This window comes from Mustela nivalis (assembly GCF_964662115.1).
Source record: "Mustela nivalis genome assembly, chromosome: 16".
NCBI lineage: Eukaryota > Metazoa > Chordata > Mammalia > Carnivora > Mustelidae > Mustela > Mustela nivalis.
The window spans coordinates 55,609,309-55,624,224 of NC_139035.1; the positions used below are offsets into that span (position 1 = coordinate 55,609,309).

Sequence of the window (14,916 nt, forward strand, 5' to 3'; positions counted from 1 at the left end):
ATAACAAAAACTTGTATATCAGGGATAAAAATTAATTCAGCTCTTCCTACTTGGTCATTAAACAAAGAGTATTTGACATGAATATAATTGTGATGTTCAGTATATCTGTACACTGTCAAGTATGGCAATAAATCAGGAACATAAGATTGGCTTTTTTCAAAAATTGTATAAATTTATTTAATTAATTACTTTTGTGTTTTGAGACTACCACAGATTAATTTTTCTAAGGTTTTGTCAAACTTTTTTGGATTTACTTTTAGGGCTTTTCAGTTCCTTCTGGGTTTACTGTGTGTTTTCTTTACATACTGGAAACTGACATTCTTTTACTTATCTTTCAGTTTTTGCTTTCCTTGTCAAGCTCCCTCAATACATGCTGTTTTTAGTTTATGTTTCCATATCCAGATGATGGACTGTTTTTACTACATCAAATAATTTACACTTTTGATTTTGTATCCAAGCCATATTACTTCTTTGCAGTTTACCTGTTCATGTGTGTGTGCAATTATATTGGATACTTTTTTCTTTCTTATGTAAGGTCTCTTCTTATTCATTAAATTATTTATAGAACACAGACGTCTTTGTAGATGTATTTTTTTTTTATTTTTGTGATTGCTTGGAAAATTACTGTGCTTATCTTTGGAATGACATAAAATTGGATACATGCATATCTGAGTAATTATCCTTATAGAGGCAGTTCACTGGTTATTTTAAATTATCTTTAAGACTTATGAGAGGAATTATAGAAGAAACATTTTTTTACATAATATTAAAAGTAAAGATGAAAATTAATAATGTATTCAGTTTTTTATGTAACATGTGATTGTTATTTTTCCTGGTAAAAATTCTCATTTATTCATATGTACCTGCCTTGAAATTTGTACCTTAAGGACAAAGAAAGGTCACCAATCCTTCTAACTCCTGGTTCTTTGTCAAAAATGGACACAGTTAATGAGGTTTGTTTGGTACAGAACAAATTCTCAGACACAGATAGAGATCCTTTCAATGGAAACAAATTTGTTTGGCTTTACCAGGTTACTTAGCGATTAATAATAGCCTTGAGATGCAGGTCAGAAAGGTCATTGTACCAGCTTGCCAACACAATCTAAATGTGCAGCTAGCCCAGCTCTGTGGGCGCAGAAGCCCCCAAAATACTATGCATAAAGTAAAACAGGCTATTTTCTGACTCCTTTTTTCATATTAATAAGCAATTTTCAAGAGAAGGGTGGCAAAATGAGGGCCATGCCACTCCAAGTAATTCATTTATTTTGCAATTTAATCTTATGTTGAAAAAAATTGCTCTGCTGCAATAGCATAGCATGGTGATTTTTAAACGTCAGTGTGTTTCATAAGTAACCTTGTATGAAGTATTGTATTAGTAGCCTTTAACAGAAAATTGCAACAAAAATATTTCTAGACATTCTAAGTAGAAATGAGAATCTTTTTTTTTTTTTATTTTTGGAATCTTTCCCTCTACTTTCCCTTGATATCTTTAGGGTAAATGCTTGGTGATTTAATAAAAGTTAAAATTTTACTTAAAGAACTGGACACTAAGTTGCACTATCTATTTTTTAAAAAGAATAATGTATAATTTCAAAACATTATTTTAACATGAATAGTTAAATTTGTTCTGTGAAAATAAAAGATTTTTTTTCCATATTTGATAATATCTTACTCGATTTACAGGCATTTTTTTGCAGAGTATATTTTACAAGTTGGTTTTTGTTTAAATTTCTTACATATGCACTCTCAAATGATGAAATTTTCATTATTTTAATAGAATTTATCATACCTAGAAAGCCATGAACTTGTTCACCTAGTTTAGCTTTTATTTTAATTATCTCTATAACTGAACAAAATCACCTTTCAAGTGCAGGATAATACATGTTGATATTATTTGAACTATTAACTGGAGTAAACTAAATTAAGTATATATATAAAACCCATCACATTTTCAAATAAATAAATATCATTTATTTATACAAAATAAATGATTAGAGATTTGTAAACATGAAATCAAAATTTAAAGGAAATCAGTAGCTCAGACATTTTCTTGGGATATTTAGGTACGTCCAAAATAGCTAATCTTAATGGCAATGTAGTTGTTCACTTCCTTGGCACCTGATACATTTCCTCAGCTGTTGAATTAGTTATAATATGTAGATATTTGATTTAAAAAAATTTAACCACTGAAAAATCACTTAAATGCTTTTTAAAGATTGCAAAGATTCAGGGGAATGTGCAGGTAAGATCGATTACCCCACTGATTTTGATGGATGTGGGTGATGGTAGCCTCAAAAACTTACTTGATTATCATCAGTGGAAGAAGGAAAATGTTAGCAGATTTTAGTCTCATAAATAACTGCAGGTTGTTTGGATGCAGGGAGGCACTGGAGGAGTTTGCAGAGATGAAAGAAAGAGAAGAGAAGAAGGCCGACCTCGAAAGGGAAGAGAAGGAAAGAGATTCCCAAGCCCGAAAGATGCATTACCTCCTCAGCACAAAGCAGGTCAGTCTACCTGTCCCTGACAGCTCCCGTAAACCACTTGGGCCCCTAGCCTGACAGAGATGAAGTAGCAGGCTGAATGGGACATGACTTGTTGAAAAGATATCACAAAGACACTACTTCGAGTTCAATTCCGTGCTTCTGTGTAGGTGTGCGCGGGCACCATGACTCGTCTGCGACAGCAGCTTCATAGAGGCAGCGGTTGGGACACCGGCAGAAAGGTCCAAGTCAGCAGCGTGATCTGCTACTGTGATAACACGACACGAAGGGCATAACCTCGCTTTTGAAACCCATTCTGAGTGGCTTATTGTTGTTTCGCGAATTGATCAAGAACTAAGAAGTTATTAAACTGAGGTCGCTTTCAGGTTTTCTCTTTTACTTGAGCTGATGTTGAGATTAGAGCCATTCCTGCACCCTTTCTAAATTTAGTTGCACATTTTCAAGTAAAGCTTCGAACAAACCTGCTTCAGCAATTGCATCTTCTTACTGTGATACAGATGTGGAATTGGGAATACTTAGAATGATTTTCTTATAAATGGTAAAATTTTAGTGCCTCAGATTGTACCGTAGTTGCTAGTTGCTGAGAAAAAGATACATTGGCCTGTAGAATATTCTGCTCACAAAGAAATATGGTTAAAAAGCAACATGAATGGGCGCCTGGGTGGCTCAGTGGGTTAAAGCCTCTGCCTTCAGCTCAGGTCATGATCCCAGGGTCCTGGGATCGGGCCCCACGTGGGGCTGTCTGCTTAGCGGGGAGACTGCTTCCCCGCCTCTCTGTCTCTGCCTGCCTCTCTGCCTACTTGTGATCTCTGTCAAATAAATAAATAAAATCTTAAAAAAAAAAAAAAAGGCAACATGAATTTAGGGATTGAAGTATGTTTTGTTAATTGAGGTTCAGGCAGGAAACTAGCAATTTGTGGGTTTTTATTCTTTCTCATAGACTTTCAAGTTAAGTCTCAGAGTTCCAGCTGGAGTCACACATTCAGATGTCTCAGACTTGGGCAAGTCAAATCTGGTTCTGTGGTGGAGGGTCGTGGAGGGTGTTACCTGAGATTAAGTGTCCTGCTTCGAGGCATCCAAATTCAAAAACATTAAGTACTGGACTGGCCATGTACATTTAGGACAGAGAACTGCACTTCTAGCTTTATTTGGTAGGCTAATTAATAATAATTTCAATAATAATAACTATTTTAGTGTTTACTTAGTATTTGTATAGCTGAGTTATTTCCATTTAACAGATAAGAAAACTGAAGAGAAAATTATGGTTTGATTTATAGACACATATGGTATGATTTATAGACACAAAACTAGTAATAGGTCTGCTACTCAAATGGAGGTCTTTAGATTCTAAATACTTAGGCAATAAAGACAATTTAAGAAATTGTGGGCACCTGGGTGGCTCAGTGTTAAATCTGCCTTCGGCTCAGGTCATGGTCCCAAGTTCCTGGGATGGAGCCCCGGTGGGCTCCCTGCTCAGCGGGAAGCCTGCTTCTCCCTCTCCCACTCACCCTGCTTATGTTCCCTCTCTTGCTGTGTCTCTTTCTATCAAATAAATAAAATCTTTAAAGAACAACAAAAAAATTAAATAAATAAAAAATTGCAGTATTTTTAAGTTTCAATTATAAATTCATAACTGTAAAAAATTTATCTGTATAATTGGTGGGCTACACTTTCCTAGAAGTAGAATGCCATAAGGAGTTCTTTTTTTTAACTTTAGTTATTTGTAATTATCATTTTGATGAAACTAAGGGAGGCATAATATGTCCTTTAATTCTTTAAACTTGATAGTAATTATTGGGTAAAGTTATTTATTTTGATAACTCTGAATCCCTTTTATACTTTGAATCTTCTTATTCTGAGGTCTTATTGCACTGTTTATACTTATATGATGGGTAGTGTAATGGCAGAAATGATTTTTTAAGTGGTGAGAATCAGATTTAACAGAAACATTTATTAATTTTCTTTTATCCAGTGTATTTAGATATCGGGTTCATAGAGGAAAATTTTAGAATGTCCATAAAGACTAAGTTTTTACTAATAAAAATACTAGAATAGCAGGGGGCACCGGGCTTAGTCGGTTAAGTATCCACCTTCTGCTCAGGTTATATTCCTGGACTCCTGGGATTGAGCCCTACATTGGGCGGTCTCAGCAGAGAGTCTACTTTCCCCCTGCCCCTCACCCTGCTCGTGCTCTCTTTCAAATAAATCAGTAAAATCTTTAAAAAAATTTTTTTTAAATAATGGAATAGCAAATATCCATGCAGTACTTAACATGTGCCACAAAGTATGATAGATACTTTATATGCACAATTTCTTTATTTTGATTTCATTTTAGTTTAAATTTAAACACCTGGTTTAACAAATTATTTCACAAACTTGACCATGTAACTTGACTCCTGGATCTTAATGAGTTTTTAATACTACCACTGTGTTTTAGCTGTGTTTGTGTTAACAAATACAAGCTGTCAATTCCCTAGCCTATTTTCCTTCTTGTTTATACCTTGAAGACTACTGGTAATGTCCATGTATATAAACTTAAACTGATCTCTTGTTTCTAGAAATCCTTGGCATCCAATAGAATGATTGTTTTTGAGGCACTATGACAGTAGAAACAGTATGGGCATTGACATCAGAGCTAAGTTGGCATCCAGGCTCTCCCACTTAGGGTAAGATATCAGATGATCACCTGGAATTGTCTGTTTCACTCTACAATTTGAAAGAACATTATGAGAATTGAATGTAACATATTTAAAATACTATCGGGCCCTTCATGTTCCAGTAAATGATAACAGTCCTATTATTAGAATTTAATCTATCAAGGGACACCTGGGTGGCTAAGTCAGTTAAGTGTCTACTTTCGGCTCAGGTTATCATTCCAGGGACCTGGGATTGAACCCTATGTCGGGCTCCCTGCTTGGTGGAAAGCCTGCTTCTCCTTCTGCCTGCTTGTGCTCAGTCTCTCTCTCTCTGTCAAATAAATAAATAAAATATTTTTAAAGAATAATTAAAAGATAAACGAAGATTCTATACATTTTCTTCTGTTTGTCTTAGTTGTTGGAAGCGTTCATTTTCTCATTTCTTTGCTTTAATTATTAATGAAGATTAGTTAGAAATATTGATAGTGGTCTTTGCCCAATATTCTCCTCGCCCATTTTACAACTGGCCTCACAGACCTGAGGGCAACAGAGGGGAAATGATGTTCTTAAATCCCCTTCCTTGGAGAGGAATATTACATATCAGAGATTTTCATTTGGTTCTGACAAGTTGGTCTATTTATTTTGTCATAGTGATCTTCATATTCTATCACAAATAACTGGAGATAAAATACAACCCTTTGAGCCTATGTAGACACTTTTATTCCCAAAGCAAACTTTTTTTTTTTTTTTTTTTTGGTACTGAAATAGAACAGTGGTATCATCTTAGTCTCATCTGTTGACTTTGGTCAGGGAATTAGTTTTACCAATGGGGCAGTACCAGAAATTTCAAATGTTTTATTCCTTAGTTTTTATTATGATATAAAAAGGCTGAATTTTAAACTGATAAGTCACAATTATAAACCATCTTTACCTAAACGAAAGTATGCAATATTCACCCTAACCTAAACAAAAATATGCAACACTAATATTAATAAATAGATTGAATATAAATCTTAACTTTAAAAGTCTTCAATTATTCCAGATAACATATTTTGAGTACCGACAATCTGTCTCATGCTGAACCAGGTGTGGGACATACAAATGTATACTATGTGATCCTTAACCACAAGGCGTATTCACTCTGATTTCAGTCTATGCCAGACAAATGCTTTTACCAGAAAGAAATTTGACACCTTTCAATTGCAGTTTATATAGGTGGTCTTATTGAAATTAACAACCACTTATATTTATGATTTTGTGATTCCATTTATTGTTTTATTTTCACAAAAATCTTTACTTTCCCTAACCTAAAAAAAACTCAGAGAATGAAAGACACATGTTTCAATTTGAGTAGCAGTACGGATTTTCTCAGCATGACTTGACTATGGTTGAGAAATTAAGCTGCAGGTTTTAAAACATTACTAAGATATTTACAGATTAAATTCATGGCTTGTTTTAAGAGTTTTGATTTCAAATTATATCAAATACACATTTAAGTATAAAATAAAAGTCAGATATGAATTGAGTATTTGTTATTAAAGGCTTAAGTCACTTTTAACTCTCAATTTTATACAGTTATTGGAAAGTTTACTGAATAAATATTCAAGTATAAATAATTTTTATAAGTACATCAGGATAGGAAAAGTTCTGCTGATGTATTTAAAGGGATTAATACTAATAGCCTTTTTAGAACTATTTTTTTGGTGATTTCAATAATTTAGGAGTGATTTGTAATGATACATAATGATAGTTTGTAGAATATTAATTTTCATATTGAATTTTCATAAGTCTAATATAGCTTCACTTAGGTGAGTAGAAATAAAACGTTAATTCAGACGAAGAATGCTTTAGAAAAGATAAGGAATTTTCTAAGTCAAAATTGTGTTTGTGAATTCATATATAGGTAATAAATGAAGTTATGTTGTTAATTTTTAATAATTTTAGGACTCTTATGCTGATAGACTGACATACTCATACTGATAACCTAGTTTCAAAGTCAGTGTTAGTAACAAATCTGGTGTATATCTTAAAATAATTCTAAAATATTTTCCCGATTTTTACTGATATTAAGTATCTCATCTTTATGCAAGCAAATATGTTAACACTAATAGGAATTACACAAGTAAATAACTAATATTGCAATGAGTGAATTAATAGACCCCTCAGGGTTTTATTAATTAAAAAGTTCAAGTCATATTAAAGCACCTTTTGTATATGTTTATTTCAATCAGAAAGCTGAACATGGTAACTTATTTGCATAAATAATCAATCACCATTTACTAGTAGTAATAAGGTTAATTTGTTGCTACAGACATAATAGGATTAGTCAATTATATTTCCCAGAAAATACTATTTGTTATGCACCCCATCACCTGTAAAACAGGATTGAGTTTAGCGCCCTTATTAAATGAACACATCAAAAAAATCTTTGTCCCTGTAAAAGTTTTATGAAAAGAAAGCTAATTTTAGTTGATTTGAATAAGTAAAATGCAAACATTGCTTCCATTTGTAAATTTAATTTATCTTTCTGCGAAGATTGATTTAATAAAGTTATTTATTTTGATTCAGTAGCCAGTCAAACTAAATCTAACACATATAGGACACATTTCCTTTGAAGAAAATCTCATTTGCAGATTTGTTTTATTCCAAATAAACTGACTTTCATTCCCGTCCTTGTTCTTGGGTAATAAATTATGTTGTCTGCTCCACCTACTGGTAGCTACATGAAAAAGGCCTATTGTTGGCTTATTAGAAGATACTGCCTCTAAAATGTTGCCAGCATTTTTACAGGTCCTCCTGGAGAACAGCAGAGTTACAGATACAAATCCAAGATTCAAGTACTATATCATAGTGTTTAGAGCTATAGGTTCTTATGTAGAATTATATACGTTGTTTCCTGATCAGTGAAAAATATAACCTTTTTATTTCAATGTGCTATTAAAAAGGACAGATACGAAATATATTCATAAGTATAACTATATGTATTTTATTTTATAACAATGGCTTTTAATAGTTTGTACATATTTACTTTAAAACTAAAATGAAAATTTATAAATTTCATTAAAATTTGTAACATTTTATGGAAATGATTTTCACATCATCACTTATATGTTTTCATTTTTTTTTTAAAGATTTTATTTATTTATCAGAGAGAGAAGGGGAGAGAGCAAGCACAGGCAGACAGAATGGCAGGCAGAGGTAGAGGGAGAAGCAGGCTCCCTGCTGAGCAAGGAGCCCGATGTGGGACTCGATATGGGACTCGATCCCAGGACGCTGGGATCATGACCTGAGCCGAAGGCAGCTGCTTAAACCAACTGAGCCACCCAGGCGTCCCTCATTTTTTTTCTTTAATGGGTCGTTTTTATATGGACACTGAATTAATGGTTTTTGGTTATTTAAGATTCTTTAAAAAGACCCCATGCTCCAATTAATATTAATAAAACATTGTCTTTCCTTATTTTTTGAGAGAAACACATGGTTTCAGCAACTTTATTTTTCAAAATTGTATCAGATCACATGTGTATGTGAAAGGAAAGTAGCTTAATTTAAAAAACTTAATATAACATGGGGTGTCTGGGTGGTTCAGCCTTTAAGCGTCTGCCCGCATTGGGCTCCCTGCTCGGCAGGAAGCCTGCTTCTCCCTCTCCTGCTCCCCCTGCTTGTGTTCCCTCTCTCACTGTGTCTCTCTCTGTCAAATAAATACATAAAATCTTAAAAAAAGAAAAAACTTAATGAAAATAATTGATACTCTGTTGATATGGATACCATATTGATACGGATAGCATGTCTATAAGACAAATCTATAAGGTGAAAAAATGTGTAAATTAAGTAATACAGTGAGTCTTCCAAGCCCTTTATTGCTTTCAACTCTTTCTCCTCAAAATCATAAATGGGGAGATTCTGTGCTTAATATGTGATTGCACACTTTTAATTTGAGGTAATGAAGTAAGAGAAGAATGGCAGTCTTTCAGTGTGTACCTGCACATGGGCAAGCATGTGTGTGTGTGTGTGTGTGTGTGTGTGTGTGTGATGTGTCTCCGTGTATATGGTGTAGTTGGAAAGCATCTTTGGAGATCCTTCTTATAAGGCATTTTCCTTAATCAATGGCATACCACAGCAATAGTTGGGAGATCAAGTATTATAACAAAAAGTACCCCTATAGTAACTCTCTGGAACACACTTTTATACCTCTTGATCCTTATATAAAAACCACTTCTTTGGCTTAAAAATACTATGTTCCTCTTTCATTTCTAGGCTGGACACCCCACTTTATCTTTTTTTTCTCTCTGCTCCCTTCCCCATCTCTGTATTTCCATAATATACATGCAAAAGGGTGTATGCTTTGATATTTATGGCTGTTAATCGTATCCACTATGTTGAGTATATTACATTTTTGATCTTCATGGCTTGATGCAACCTGATTTAGGGCGTTCACATGGTTCATTGCTTTTGCTTTTTGGCTTTTTTTTTCTTCTTTAAGTGCTTTTTTCTTTATTTGTCCAAATCAGTCTTTATTTTGATCAATGACCTAGACTATTCCTAGTCATCCAGATTGTTAAAATCTTTCCCTCTTTTTCATTTTCTTTGTAAAATCACAGTCTTCTTTCAATTTATTCCTCCTACCATCTTCTAAATAAATTCCATTATGTCCATTTCCTGAAGTCTGAGCAATAGGAATAATCTCTAAAATGATTTCTCTTGTTTAGTCTTTTGTTCTTTTTCCCAGTATATTTATCACCATTGGGTAAATTTTGCTAAAATAGTGCTTTTTATGTAATGTCTCTCTGCAGTTTATAAACCTCCAACGATTCTCTGTTGTCCACAGGATAAAATCCAAGGGTTTCAGCATGTGCATTTGACACTCTCCAGACTGACTCTACTCTGCCTGTTTACACTTAGTCTTGTCTTTTGTTCATCCTCAGGGTTGGCATCCTGATCCAGTCTGATTTTTATACCCTGGAAACATTCATCACAAGGTTCTCTTTATATGATATAAATCATATAAATCATATAAATATATGATAGGTGAGTTCTTGTGGCTTGTCATATTCTGGAAACTCAGAAACTTCCCTTTACCCCACCCTCCCACCCCCAAAAGAGAGTCAGCATCTCACATACGTCCCACTAACTCTTTGATTTTGCCATTACTATATCGTTAAAGATATATTTCTTTTTCCCATACTAAATTAAAATACTTTTAGAAAGGAGACAGCTATTAAGGTGTTCTTATTAGTATAGCTTGGTGAAAATTAATAACTGTGAGTAGGCTATCATAAAAGGAAGGAGGAAAGTTTGTCCAGAGTCCTGAGGCAATGCCTATAGTATGAAGACCAAAATGGGCACAAGGTTGGTAACAAAGGGAGCCAGAGATGGTAAGGGATATATTGACTATGTGGAATGTCTGGGGAGAAAAGTAGGTCTTGTAAGGTACTGAAAGATAATTAGGAGGCCATGTAAGAGAAACATGACAATTTTGCCATTTTGCTTAGCATAACTATTTAGTGTTCCTAGTTAAAAATATCACTCTAGATTCCTCTTATTTCTTTCCTACATCACACAGCATTCCCAACAATGAATTCTTAATTTTTACATTACCCACTCCCTGGTTATGGCACATTTTTTTAGGTTGAAGAGGTCTGGCAATAAAACTGAGAATTACGGAAGTAGGGAGTGGGAGTAGATTCATAAGTCTTACTTGAAGGATCTTATATTTGTTTTTGCCAACTTCCCAGTAGTTTGTATGTTTCCATGGAGAGGACAGGACCCCTGATTCGAATATATTAGAGCAGCATGGAATCTTTAGAGTTTACCTTTCTAGCTCTTTTTGTTAACAGGTTAAAGAAAGCAGGTCTGAAAGATGAAGCAACCAGCCCAAGGCTGTCTAACTAGTTTATTTAAACTCTGTGGTGTTGGGGCATCCTCAGTATGGTGCAGCCACAGTGAAAACCCTAGTGAGTGTTCTACATATATGGTCTACATGTGATTCACCTAAATAAACTTGATATTTGGAAGGGACTTTGTCCTAGGTTTATGGATATCTCTTTATCCTTGAAAACACTAGCATTCTGAGTGTGTACTGCTCCTTGAGTTAACTCAGTTCACTGAGTTTTCACTTTACCCTTTCTCTGAAATGTTTTGGTACTTAACAGGAGCATTGATCTGAATGAATTCATGGGCAAATAGAAAAACTAGGCCTTGCATGTAAGAGAGTGAATGAAGCAAGCAAGAACATAATATAGATTTCTATGGTGCCTTTCTATGAATAGCTCAAAGCACTTTTAATACATTTATCCCCACAATATTATATAAAGTAGCAGTTATCCTTCTGGTGATTGAAATGCTCTTGTTTGGTACTCATTTTTCCTCTGGACACTTGGCAGATATATTCTTTCCAGAAGACTATGTAGTGCATAAAGATCTGACCTATGATCTTTGGATCCATAGTTTATGAGGCAGGTCCTCAAGTTTGGTCATTTGCTCTTGGTCCCAAGTGAACTGTCCACATCACAAAACCATCACATCATCTGTTACTATTGGCAGTCTCTGTTCAGAAAAGGCCAAGGACTGAACTAGTGTGGCAAATGAATTAGCTATTAACTTGTACATTTTATTTCCTTCCTCTTTAACATTATAATTTTTATTATCCTGTAATATATGAAAGAGATAAAATTATTGTCTATTGTCATTACTCTTTGAAGAGTTAAAGTGAAAAGGTTAAAAAAAAAGTCTTGTGTCCCCAAATAAGTCCCTTCCCTGCTCTTCTCCTTGCCATCATTTAGCCATTATGCATCTAAGAAATGGAGGCAAAAATATAATAAAATTATATATAATTTATTATATAAACTTTATTATATATAATATAAATTAGTATATATAATTTATTATATAAAAATATAATAAAATTTAGAGAGACCACTCAGGTAGAAAAGTTTTCTTAGCTATATTTCTTACATATATTTTCTTTTTCAGCATGATGCATTTTATTTTTTTTTATTTTTATTTTTTTTTAAAGATTTTATTTATTTATTTGCCAGAGACAGAGGGAGAGAGAGCAAGCACAGGCAGACAAAGAGGCAGGCAGAGGCAGAGGGAGAAGCAGGCTCCCTGCCAAGCAAGGAGCCCGATGTGGGACTCGATTCCAGGACCCTGGGATCATGACCTGAGCCGAAGGCAGCTGCTTAACCAACTGAGCCACCCAGGCGTCCTAGCATGCTGCATTTTAAAAGTTATTTTAAAATGTGTCCATTAACAAAACACACTGGAAACCTCTCCTTGTACATGTGACAGATTCATGTGTTTTGGGGCCTGAGGCTTATACAATTTAGGGATCTATCTTCAAGAAGAAACTATATAAAGTTACAAATACAGGAAGATGAATACTTTTCATAATGAGTAAAAAATCATTTCAAACACATTTCAGATTTTAACATCTGAGAACACCACCCCTCTAAATATAACAGTAGGTTCATTAACTGCTTGATCTATCATATTTGCTCACCATATTTTGGTCTTCATGCTCTTTGATTGCCTCTTTCTTTGACAATAATTTTCTGGAGTGAAAAGAGAAAGTTATTCACTCCTTTTTGTAGGAACACTGATCTAAATTTTTCATTACTGTAAGAAAGTTAAATGATGCATTCCTATTTGCATATGGTGCATTATTAAGTATTTTTTTTTTTTTGAAAGGAAGGATCTTCTGTTTTGTATAGGAAATGGAGAGAATCAAATTCTCCATTTGAGAAAGCCCCACTACTTTTCCACTAGCAGTTCTCTTCACTAGCACGTACTCCCGGGCCAGACAGTTCAGGAAGTTGATAGTACAGTGCAGCCTGTGGTCCTGCACCTTTATTCGTGATGCCTGGTGAGTCTGCCCACTGCATTCAGGAATAGTCCTGAAAGTTATTCCTACATTGGTATTGCTAGAAAACTTTAACTATACTTGGAAGTAACAGAAAAAAAAAAAACCTCTCATAAATATATCCAACCAAACCTGAATTAAATACACACCCATCTTAGCTTTTTTCCTGGTTTCGTCTCCAGCATGCCCATAGCTGCTCGGGTCCCACCCAACGAAGTGTGATAGAGGATAAGTCAGAGCATAAGAGACAGAAGAATTAAATGATGTCTTACTTTCACAAATTTTACCGAATAACATAACCATGTGACCACATTGCCAGGGTCCCTCCTTGTGTTATGGAGAGATCCTGTGAAAATGAAGACACCAGAGATTAAGGTGAATCAATTTCACTGTTACTTCACCTCTAGTTGGACTATTTTTGTATTGTGTTAAACTTGCTCAAAGAAGTTTTAACTATTAAAATTATTTTAATTTAATTTAATTTTGTATGATAATCTTCTGTGTATCAGATATCAAATCTAACATTCAGACATTTAAATGAGCATTATTATTTTAGTCCTATCCATAAAATTGAGGCACTTGATTTTTTTAGTCCTCTATTTATTGTGTTTTATTTTTGGATATCAAAATCAGGGTCTGTTTATTTCCATCCAGTAATGAGGTGAATTTTTAATGTATTAGGTATGGGGTACGGAGAGTTCTTATTAGGCATTAAAGGTATTAAATAATTACATATATATATATATATATATATATATATATATATACATCTCTATATGTATGTGTGTTATATATACATATGTGTATTTACATATACAGATACAGGCTTATATAAAATTTCAAATACAGCTTTAATAGAAAATTCAAAAGTCAGAAAAGAATTAGAAAAAATTTGTAACAAAAGTAGTTCACATTCTCTACCATATAAATGTTTCTTTACTTACCTTTATACTCTAGTGTACCATATTTTAAACTGTATTTATGCAGATATTTTACACAAAGTAATTAGCAGTTAACTGGTATATGCTTATTTCTATTACCTTTTATAAAATTTGTTATTGGTATGTTAATTATAATCAATTTTTTCAGCTTCTTCATTGATTAGTGAAGACTAAGTTTTTGGTTGTTCCTTTTGCTATCCCTAATTATAATGCAATGAAATCTAAAACTTAGAAACTCAAGGAAATTATACCATTGCTCTAACTAGATCTGATGAAATAATTAGGGCTATAATGGTTTATAGATTTGAAGATTTATTCCCACTATTATTATGACTAGTTTTCTATTTTTAAGATACTTTAGAAATATTTTAGAATGAGACCAGTTAGAAGTTAGGTGCTGTTATAATGGATAAATAATGAAGACGTAGAATTTGTCAGCTCATGTTTTATCTTAGCTCTTCAATAAGTCTAGAAGAATAACTTTATATAGACAAGTTCTTCTCACCCCACGTTCTTAATATTTAAATTCACTCTTTTGGATTGGTAAATGTTAGAAATATTTCCACCAAATAGCTGGAGGCCAGAATTTAAAATCTCAGGCTTTGGATGAATCCATCTTCTTTCTTTATCTCTACTTCTTCCTTTAATCTTCTGCGTATCTCCATTCCTAACCCTTGTACCCTACAATCAAAAACATTATTCCTCTGTAAAACTGGGGACACAGCCAGAGAGTTTATACTTTCAAATATTTTTTTAAAATGAACTCTTTCTTTAAAAAATATTTTATTTATTTATTTGACAGAGAGAGAGAGAGAGAGAGATCACAAGTAGGCAGAGAGAGAGAGAGAGAGAGAGGAAGGAAGCAGGCTTCCTGCTGAGCAGAGAGCCTGATGCAGGGCTCGATTTCAGAACCCTAGGATCATGACCGGAGCCAAAGGCAGAGGCTTTAACCCACTGAGCCACCCAGGCGCCCCTTAAAA

At 33.8% G+C, this 14,916-nt stretch overlaps 1 protein-coding gene across 7 annotated transcripts in view; it reads left to right on the forward strand.

Moving 5' to 3' along the window:
- The window catches only part of SPATA17 (spermatogenesis associated 17), a 204,147-nt gene that overhangs the window by 67,157 nt on the left and 122,074 nt on the right, over positions 1-14,916 (forward strand). For all 7 annotated transcript variants that reach the window (XM_082703007.1, XM_082703005.1, XM_082703002.1 and 4 more), the window contains one exon: positions 2,381-2,504. In XM_082703007.1, coding sequence (XP_082559133.1) covers positions 2,381-2,504 — 124 coding nt within the window. The remainder of the gene's footprint in view (positions 1-2,380; positions 2,505-14,916) is intronic.